The sequence below is a fragment of the Tupaia chinensis genome, unplaced genomic scaffold (genome assembly GCF_000334495.1).
Source record: "Tupaia chinensis unplaced genomic scaffold, TupChi_1.0 Scaffold146740_1, whole genome shotgun sequence".
Classification (NCBI taxonomy): Eukaryota; Metazoa; Chordata; class Mammalia; order Scandentia; family Tupaiidae; genus Tupaia; species Tupaia belangeri.
This window is the reverse complement of record NW_006206595.1, coordinates 961,864-972,566: the sequence shown is the minus strand read 5'-3', so window position 1 is coordinate 972,566 and position 10,703 is coordinate 961,864. Positions and strand designations below refer to the sequence as shown.

The 10,703-nt window shown below is 40.2% G+C and overlaps 1 protein-coding gene across 1 annotated transcript; it reads right to left on the bottom strand.

Annotated features, from left to right (window-relative positions):
* Nucleotides 1-4,096: 4,096 nt before the first annotated feature.
* Nucleotides 4,097-4,375, bottom strand: LOC106733136 (60S ribosomal protein L37a-like). Its single transcript, XM_014584389.1, has one exon. It carries the CDS (start codon nucleotides 4,373-4,375, stop codon nucleotides 4,097-4,099), a length of 279 nt encoding a protein of 92 aa, XP_014439875.1.
* Between the last annotated feature and the right edge of the window lie 6,328 nt (nucleotides 4,376-10,703).

The window sequence follows — 10,703 nt, the reverse complement described above, 5'->3', positions numbered from 1 at the left end:
CTGGGTGGATGTCTTAGACAATCCACTCACGGAAGATCACTTAGTCCAACTTGATGGCATCTCGGTCTTTTGGGTACTGACAGAAATACTGATGGCACAAGTTGAGGCCATATTTCCAGGTCAGACCGTGCCAGTTAGAGCACATGCAGCAAGAGCGAGAAGAGTGGCCAAATTTCCACAGGTGGCTCCAGTAGAGCTACTGATGACCCGTCCTGCTGTCAGTGGAGCAACGAAGGAAAAGGTCACTTTTGCATTCTTAACCAGTCTCTCAGTCCAGTCTCTAAACTACATCATTAAAATAGAAGCATCAAGAGAACAGGGCCTTTGTCTTGCTAAGACTTTGTCTTTGGCGTATCTTTAGCACCTAGAACAAACAGCACCTGACCCATGGTAAATGTTAGATAAGTTTTGAGATAAATGTTAGAATAAATATCTGATAAACAAATAAATTATTGGGACCAGCAGTTAGCGTAATGGCTATGTCGCTGAATTCCCATGTAGTCCTCTGCTGTTCGAGTCCCAGACCTGGTGGCTTAAACTCACGCTGGGTATGTGTGTGTGCGTGTCCAAGATCCCGAGAGGAGAAGGGATTGTGGCGTGGCCATCCCCCCTGGGAGGTGATTTCTCGGTTTCTATCTCTCTGTCTCTGTCTTTCTGGTGAGCGCATGGGCCCTATAGCACACTGGGTGGATGTCTTAGACAATCCACTCACGGAAGATCACTTAGTCCAACTTGATGGCATCTCGGTCTTTTGGGTACTGACAGAAATACTGATGGCACAAGTTGAGGCCATATTTCCAGGTCAGACCGTGCCAGTTAGAGCACATGCAGCAAGAGCGAGAAGAGTGGCCAAATTTCCACAGGTGGCTCCAGTAGAGCTACTGATGACCCGTCCTGCTGTCAGTGGAGCAACGAAGGAAAAGGTCACTTTTGCATTCTTAACCAGTCTCTCAGTCCAGTCTCTAAACTACATCATTAAAATAGAAGCATCAAGAGAACAGGGCCTTTGTCTTGCTAAGACTTTGTCTTTGGCGTATCTTTAGCACCTAGAACAAACAGCACCTGACCCATGGTAAATGTTAGATAAGTTTTGAGATAAATGTTAGAATAAATATCTGATAAACAAATAAATTATTGGGACCAGCAGTTAGCGTAATGGCTATGTCGCTGAATTCCCATGTAGTCCTCTGCTGTTCGAGTCCCAGACCTGGTGGCTTAAACTCACGCTGGGTATGTGTGTGTGCGTGTCCAAGATCCCGAGAGGAGAAGGGATTGTGGCGTGGCCATCCCCCCTGGGAGGTGATTTCTCGGTTTCTATCTCTCTGTCTCTGTCTTTCTGGTGAGCGCATGGGCCCTATAGCAAAATCCTCTCCAAATAAATAAATAAATAAAACCAAACAAATTATTTACTTAAGCCAACCTTGACCCTATTCTGGTTTTGTCAATGAATGGAGGTGCTGGGATGAAGACAAGGAGAGCCTAGGGCAGGTGAGGCAGGCAGGGAGTATGAAGAATGAATGCAGGTGGACTCCGGGGAGGGATGTGCATATGGAAGAGAGCGCTTTCCACGTGCCACACCAGAACTTATCCACTGAGCTTTTTCCTCCCACATTTTATGAGTACCTAATGTGGCAGATGCACTGTCTGTTGATATGGCACTAAAAATGAGTAAGCTGTGTCTTGAAGTGTGCATTTTAGTAAAAACCAATGAGAAAACAAACCTTGTGAAGTGGGCATGGGCTGTAGTAAAGGTTTGTAAAAGCTCTGGGAGCAGATGGAATGAGTGAATACCTCCCTAGAAGAGCGAGGTCTTCAACCACCTGAGTGAAGGTGTGAAGCCTGGGTTCTCGCTCACATGCCTGGTACAGAACAAGCAAGTGGTTTCCAAGCAGATAGGACAAAGCCAATGATGTTCTGTGGGAACAGGAAGGGGCTCACCCTGATGTGCACAGAGGTGATGACACACGGAGGCTTTTGGACATGTTATTTGAAAGCAGATTGTCTGTAAGCAAAACCCCAGCAGCATGCCTGCTCTATCCTGTCTGCACATGCAGCATTGCTCTCAGTCAGCAGCAGAAAAAGGGCAATGTGTGGATAAACATATTAAGGAGTTACATGGAGGTTTTTATGAGACAACAGCAAATGAACAGAGTTGTAAAATGCAAATCAGAGGAAAGGGAAATGACTACTGAAGACACTACCTGAAAGAACATAAATCCACTGGAGGAACATGGCACTCTATAGAAAAATGGCTTAAAAATACTTACAAAGCAGCACAGAAATAAATGCAAATAAATACAGTATAGGCTGTGTCCCCTGGTGCTATGTGAACACAGAAGAAACAAGAAACTAATAGTGAGTGAGGGAAACTAGGTCTGCTTCCTGGACGATGGAAATTTAACTATTAGAAATACTGGCATAAGTGGACAGTAAATAGAGTTACTTGGGAATGAACCAAGCAGAGTTCAAAAAAAGAGAGTGATAAAATTGTCAAAGGTCAGCCAAAATTTGCTCCCCTGACTCACGTCCAGGCTGGGCTGACTTTTTCCCTGCCACAATTAACACATTAGTCATCTGTCACTTCCAACAATCTGTTTTCATTTCCTTCAGCTCTTCAGAAATCTGTTTGGTTTCTTACAGACAATTATGACTCGGATTTCCTGTGCCTGCAAGAATATGGGGGTCAGGCTGCCCTGGACCACAGGAAGCAATTATCCAAGTGATTTAGGCGTCAAATGCACTTTATTTGATTATCAAGCTCATCTATGCAATTTTGTGCTTCCTAAAACCCTGGTTGCTAACAATCCCAAGGCCAGCACAAAGTACCTGCAGCACAAAGTCACAGGAAGATTTAACAGTGTCCAACAACATGTGACTGAACTAACATCATGTAGGGTCATGTGTTTGGGTCCCTCATGGCCAACTGTGATTCGAATACTGTCTTCAGTGGCTAGAAGAAATATGCCAGGTGCATGTGCGTGCATGCCCAAAATCACAAAAGGATGGAGAAATGAAAGAGAAGGGATTGCAGCATGATCACACCCCACTGGGTAATGATCTCTCTCTCTCTCTCTCTCTCTCTCTGCATACACTCTCCTGCAGACACCCTCTGGAAAATTAAAAAAAAAAAAAAAAGAAGAGAAATAAATGCAATAAACTGGTGAAGAAAGAATGATGAAATATTCTGGTAAAGTTTATTTTTGTAAAAAACAAAAAGTTGGGAGCCAGCAGGTGGCATAGTAGTTAAGGCCCTGGACATTCCCACATGGTCGACTATGGTTTGAGTCCCAGACCTGGTGACTCGCTTTTTCACTTTCCTTCTATTTCTCTCTCTCTGTGTCTCTTTCTGGTCAAATTAAAATAAATGAATGAATAAATAAAATTAAATATTTAATTCTTTAAAAAAAAACAGCTAGGATTAAATAAAGAAAAAGAAGGCATACCCAAGAAACTATAAATTGAAAACCCAGAACATATCAACATAGTAGAGGAATGAGTTATGAAAGACAGAAACAGAACAGCATGCTAATGAATCCACCCTGTTAGGAGCTGAGATAATATATTTAAGAAGTTAAAAGAGAGTAAATAATATGAATATAAATATTAAGGGGAAAACCATAAGAACCTCTAAAGCAGCAAAAGAAAATTTGATCTATCAAATAGAAAACAGGAAAGATGATAAGATAAAAAGGTGGTAAATATTATTATATCAAATAAGAATTGCTTTCCAAAAAAAGAACATGTGAGTAAAATTGACAGAAAGATGATAGATTGGGGAAAAAAAAACCCACTATTTATAATATTTAAATTGAACAAAAGATCAAATACCTAGATCATGCTTGTCAGATTCTTGAAGATTTTGTTAAAATGTGGATCCTGATTCAGTAAGTCTAGACCAGGATGAGAGAGTTCATGGTTCTCATAGGCTCTAGGTCACTTACCTGGTCATTCTGAACCGTTTGAAAAACTAGGCAACATTTTAAACAACCCACAAAAGCAAGTTGCATGTATTGGTAGTTTATTCTTTTTTTTTTTTTTAAACATAAATTAACCCATTTATTGTAGGCTAGTGATATTCCAAATGTCTATGGAGCGTCTACTGGTCTTTCAATTCCTTCAGTCTTCTGATGGCAGACGTCACTGTGACAGCCGAGGTGGTGGTGTAGGTCCAGGCACCACCAGCTACCGTTTTCATGCAGGAGCCACGGTGCCAGATCCCCACAGCCCCTCTCTTCATCTTAGTTATTCCACAGAAGGAGCAGGTGTACTTGGCGTGCTGGCTGATTTCAATTTTCTTCACCATTTTCCGGAGGAAGGCACCATAGTGCGTCCCGTATTTACCGCCGATGCCGACCTTCTTGGTGCGTTTAGCCATACCACCGCCGCCAACTAGGTCCGAGCCCAGAGAGGAAGAGACTTGGTAGTTTATTCTTTATTGCAGAGAAACATCTCATTGTCTGTACTTACCACAATTTGTGTATCAATTCACCAGTTGATGGACATATTGGTTGTCTCTATTTTTTAGCTATTAATATTATGAATAAAATTGTTATGAACCTTTGCATACAAGATCTTGCAAGAACATACATCTTCATTTATCTAAGATAAATCCTTAGAAATGCAACTGCTGGATTTTATGGTAAATATATGTTTAATTTAATAAGTAATTGTGAAACTGTTTTCCAACATGCTTGCACCATTTTCCACTCCTCCCAGCAATGTACGAGAGTTCCAGTTGCTCCACTTTATCACCAACATGTAATATCATCAGTCCTTTTATTTTGAATCATTCTAGATATATGTAGTGGCTTTAATTTGAATTTGTAATTAAAATTTTTATTTCCCTAGTGACTAAAGACATTGAACAACTTTTCTGGTGTTTCTTGACCATTTGTATACATCTTTTGTAAAGTGTTCACATCTTCTCTCCATTTTTAAATTATTTTGCTATTGAGCTTTTATAGTTCTTTTTCTGTACATAAGTCCTTTGTCTGATACATATATAAAATCACATCCTATATAACAAATCTTGAATTCAAATAAGACCTCCAACTATCCTTTTTTCGAAATTGCTTTGGCTGGGGCCAGCAGGTGGTGTGGTGGTTGAGATTTTCTGGACTCCCACATAGTCGACCACAGTTTGAATCCCAGACCTGGTGACTTGCTTTTTCACTTTTGATCTCTCTCTTGTGAGCACACAGCCCTGTAGCAAATTGTAAAAATAATAATAATGGGGACTAGCAGTTAGTGTGATGGCTATGTTGCTGAGCTCCCATGTAATCTATCGTGGTTCGAGTCCCAGACTTGGTGGCTTAAACTCACAACAGATGTGTGTGTGTGCCCAAGATCCCAGGAGGAGAATGGAGGAGAAGGGATTGCGGCATGGCCATCCCCCCTGGGGGGGGGCTTTCTCGCTTTATGTCTCTGTTTCTCTCTTTCTGGTGAGCACACACACCCTATAGCAAAATCCTCTCCAAAAATAATAATAATAGTAATAATAATGATAAATAAAATTAAATAAATAATTATTTAAAAAATTGTTTTGGCTATTCTAGATCATTCTTATTTCCATATGAATTTTAGAATCAGCTTGTAGATGTCTGCCCCCAAAAAAACAAAAACAAAAACAAACAAACAAAAAAAGCTGGTAGAATGTGAATTAAAATTGCACTGAATCAGGGCCAACAGCTGGTGTAGTGGTTAAGCTGCTGGATTCCCATATGGCGAACTATGGTTCAAGTCCCAGATCTGGTGACTTGAAACTCACAGGAGCATATGTGTATGTGTGTCCAAAATCTCAGGAGGAGAATGGAGGAGAAGGGATTGTGGTGTGATTATCCCCCAAGGGTTGGGGGGAAGGGGAGCAAGGGAATGATCTCTCACTTTCCCTCTTAGTGTCTTTGTCCAGCAAGCACATGCACTCTATGGCAAAAATCTTTAAAAATGAGCAGAATCTTTCTAAATTCTTTAATAACAGAGTTGAGGACAATAACATTTTAACAACATCTAATCCTCCAAGTCATGAATATTTTATATCTCTATATTAATTTAGGTCTTCTTTAATTTCTTCAGTTTTTGAAGTTTTCAGTGTTGAGGTTCTGCATATATTTTGTCAAATTTATCCTTAAAGTGTCTTCTTGAGGCTATCAGAGATAGTATTTTTAAATTTTTTGTTTTCTAATTGTTCATAGTTAATATACAAAATTACAATTGATTAATAACATATTGACCTTATTATTTGCAACATATTTAAATTCATTTATTAATTCTAATAACTTTTTTCTATATGCTCTTTAGGATTTTGGATATATGTATAATAATTTACCTGCAAATAAGAAGTTTTGCTTTTTTGGAACCAGCAGTTGGCATAATGGCTGTGTTGCTGGACTCCCATGTAATTGACCACGGTTCAAGTCCTGGACCCAGTGGCTTAAACTCACACCAGGTGCATGTGCGTGCATGCCCAAGATCCTGAGAGGAGAACGGAGGAGAAGGGATTGTGGCATGGCCATCCCCGATTTCTCACTTTCGGTCTCTCTGTCTCTGTCTTTCTGGTGAGCACACACACCATATAGCAAAAACCTCTCAAAAAAAAAAAGTTTTACTTTTTTTATTTCCAGTGTGTATGTTGTTCATCTCTTTCCCCCTAGTACATAGGCTAAGATGTTCAGTATGACAGAACAGAATTGAACAGAATTGGTACTTGCCTTATTTTTTTTTAATAAATAATTTTATTGAACTTTATTTATTTATTATTTTAAATTTGACCAGAGAGGGACCGAGAAAGAAAGAGAGAGAAAGTGAGAAAGTAAGCCAGGTCAGGGACTCGAACCATAATCAGCCAAGTGGGAGTCCAGCACCTTTAACCACTATGCAGTCTACTGGCACTGGTACTTGTCTTATTTCTAATCTTATAGGGAAAGCGTTCACCATGAAATATGATGTTAGCTGTAGGTTTTCCACAGGTGTCCTTTATCAGACTGAGAAAGTTCTCTTCTAGTCTACCTTATTAAGAAGTATTAGTGTTGAATTTTGTTAAATGCATATTGTGAATCTGCTGAGATTTTTCTTGGTTCACATGGTTTTTCTTTTTTGTTTGTTTAGATAATGAAATATTGATTGATATTTAAATGTTAAACTAACTTTGCTGAATTCAACTTGCTAATATATTTTGTTAAAATTTTTATATCTGGGGCTGGCAGGTGGTGTAGTGGTTAAGGGCACTGGATTCCCACATGGCTAACCATGTTTTGGGTCCAGACACGGCAGCTTGCTTTCTCACTCCACACCCCCCCTTCTCATTCTGTCCCTCTCTTGTCAAATTAAGATAAATAAATAACTAAAGTTAAATTTTAAAAAATTCTTTTTAAAAATATTTGTGGGAGATATTGGTCTGTAACTTTCTTGTTTCATAGAGTCTTGGGTTTTGATGTCAAAGTAATGTTGTCATCATAAAATGGGTAGAAAGTGTTTCTCTTTTCCAAAATTTGTGGAAATGATATTATTTCTTCATTCAGTGTTGGAGAGAATTCACCAATGAACATATCTGTGTTTAGTGTTTTCTTCAGGGGAAGGCTTTTTAATTATAAGTTTAGTTTCAATAGAGTTAGGGCTGTTCATATTTTCCACTCATGTCACTATTGGTAACATGTCTTTCAGGAATTTGTCTACTTCATCTGAATTGTCAAATTGATAAAAATTTGTTCACAGTATCCCCTTATTAGCCTGTAAAGTCTGTTGAATCTATGGTGTCTTCTGTTTTGTTCCTGATGTTTGTAATCTGTGTCTTCTGTTTTTCACGATCAGTGTAGCTAGAGGCTTATACATTTTAGTAGTTTACTTAGTGGTGCTGCTTTGGGTATCATTGAGTTTTTTCTACTATTTGTTTTCCCATTTTATTGATTTCCACTCTAATCTTCATTATTTCATTCTTCTGGTTACTTTAGATTTATTTCACTCTTCTTTTTATCGGCTCTTAAATTTCAGTCTTAGTTCATTGATTTTAGATCTTTCTTCTTTTCTAATATAAGAACTTGCAGATATGTTTTCCTTTGGGTACTGCTTTAACTACATCCCACAATTTTTTTTTTTTTGAGAGTTTTTTGCTATACGGCCTTGTGCTCACCAGAGAGAGAGACAGAGAGACAGAAAGTGAGAAATCATTTCCCGGGGGGATGGCGACGCCACAATCCTTTCTCCTCCATTCTCCTCTCAGGACCTTGGGCACTCATGCACAAGCAGCCGGCATGAATTTAAGCCATCAGGTCTGGTACTTGAACCGTGGTTGACTACATGGGAGTCCAGCAACATAGCCATTACGCCAACTGCTGGTTCCAAGCCCCATCTCTTAAAAAAAAAAAAAAAAAAGACAAGAAGAAGAAAAACTTTAAAAAATTGTGGGATGGGATCAGCAGTTGGCGTAATAGCTATGTCGCTGGACTCCCATGTAGTCGACCTTGGTTCAGTCCTGGACCCTGGGCGCATGTGCGTGCACGCCCAAGATCCTGGGAGGAGAAGGGATTGCGGCGTGGCTATCCCCCCTGGGTGGTGACTTCTTGCTTTCTGTCTCTCTGTCTCTTGTCTTTCTGGTGAGCACACGGGCCCTATAGCAAAAACCTCTTAAAAAAAAAATGAGACTGGTAGGAGGTGTGGTGGTTAAGGGCGCTGGACTGCCACATGGCTGAGTCCTAGACCTGGAAGCTTGGGTTCTCACTTTCTTTCGCTCTGTGTCCCTCTGGTCAAATTTAAATAAATAAAGTTATTTTTTAAAAATAATTATTTTATTGATCAGGGCCACCAAAGACCCTCTGCCCAGACTTCACTCTCTGGGCCCCCATGTCTGGCCATGAGCCAGGGTAAGCCAATCAGCAGCCATCTATATTTTAGTTCTGAGCGGCCCCAATTCAGGTATCAGGACCATTAAAGACCCTCTGCCCAGACTTCACCCTCCTGCCCCCAAATCTAGCCAGGAGCCAGGTTGGAGCACCCTACTTATTCTCTCTGTTTCTCTCTGTCTTCTTCTTTCTCTTTTTATTTTTTTTTTAAAAAACAATTTAAACTTCCTAGCTCTCTGCTGCTCTTTTTAATTCTTACCTTTCCCCCTGCCCCATAAGATAAGTCAATAAGCAGTCATCTTTATTTGAGTTCTGAGTGCTGCACGGTTTTCATTTTTTGCCAAAAGAATTTTTTTTTTGTCTTTTTTCTTTCTTTTTCTTTTTTTTTTTTTCTAGACAGGTCTAAGTACTCAGTGGCCAAATATCTGAATACTTTTAGGGTCAGATTAATCCTCAATTTTGATTGAATCAGCTGTGCAAAGGGAGAAAATCAGTACTGTTTAGAGATTGCACGTCACTTCCTGCATTCCTCTGAAAGCTCAGATTTAACTCCAAAAACTAGGAAAAAGCATATAATCCATCAGATGACCAGAAACTGTAGTAGGCAGTTAGCCGTGAGCGGGCAGCCCTAAGAGAAAAGCGAAAGGCTCATCTAGCTCCAGGTGCCAGGAGGACGAGGCCACTTGCCATTTTCCTTCCTTGAGGCCTGAGGGAAGCGCACAGGGATAATTCATAAATTTTTCTCTTATCAAAAAGACCTAAGCAAGCGTTTTGGTCAATGCCCCAATTCCTATTAGGGCAACGGACTAATTGGGCAGTCTAATGGAGCAACCTGCCTCGCACTGGGCACCATGAGCAATTAGGTGATCAAATTCCTCACTCTTTACCTGTGAGGAAGATGCACAGGTGCAGGAAAAGAGCATATGCATTCTATTTTAAAGGAAGAACATAGGCAGCGTAAGGGGGCCTCCCACTAATGAATATTCATGACCTCTAGTAATAAAAAGAATGGTTATCTAGTACCAAGCGCGGTTGCCACTGGCAATCTGCCAGCCCAACCATCTTTTTGGGTGTACTTTCTTTCTTTCTTTACCTTTCCTTCTATTAAATCTTTTTTTCTACCTACTTCGTTCGTGATTGCGGTTTCATTTTGCGCCTAGGGACAGATCTCTAATTTTAGTGATCTGGACCCAAAGAACCAAGGATTTCACAATGCAGCTCAACACTTGCCCATCCGTTAACAAAACCACCACAGATATAACAAGAAACATGAGAAACCATGAAAATATCTCTCTCTAAGTGAAAAGAATAACTCTTCCTCCTCCATAGACAATACAAGGGAACTCATGGAAATTTCAGATAAAGAATTTAAAATATTCATAGTGACAAAGCTAACAGAGATGCAAGAGAAGAGAGACAATGAACTCCAGAAGGTAGAGGAGAAAGGAGATGAGTTTTAGGAGGCGAGGAAGTTCCTGCACAATCTGAAAGAGGAGATACACATCATAAAAAAGAACTAAACGAAATTGTTAGAGATGAAGGCTGTAATACAGAAAATCAAAACCTCCCTTGAAAATATCCAAAGCAGGTTAGAGCATGCAGAAGATGGAGCTCAGATGTAGAAGACAGAATATGTGACCTAGAAAAATTTATCAAAAAGACCGAGGGAACCAGCAGTTAGCGTAATGGCTATGTCACTGGACTCCCACGTAGTCAGCCGCGGTTCATGTCCCAGACCCGGTGGCTTAAAACTCACGCCGGACGCATGTGCGTGCGTGCCGAAGATCCCGAGAGGAGAATGGAGGAGAAGAGATTGCAACGTGACCATCCCCTCTGGGGGGTGATTTCTCGCTTTCTGTCTCTATGTCT

Coding starts and splice junctions, on each gene's coding strand:
- LOC106733136 (XM_014584389.1), bottom strand. CDS start 4,375: ATGGCTAAACGCACCAAGAAGGTCGGCATCGGCGGTAAATACGGGACG.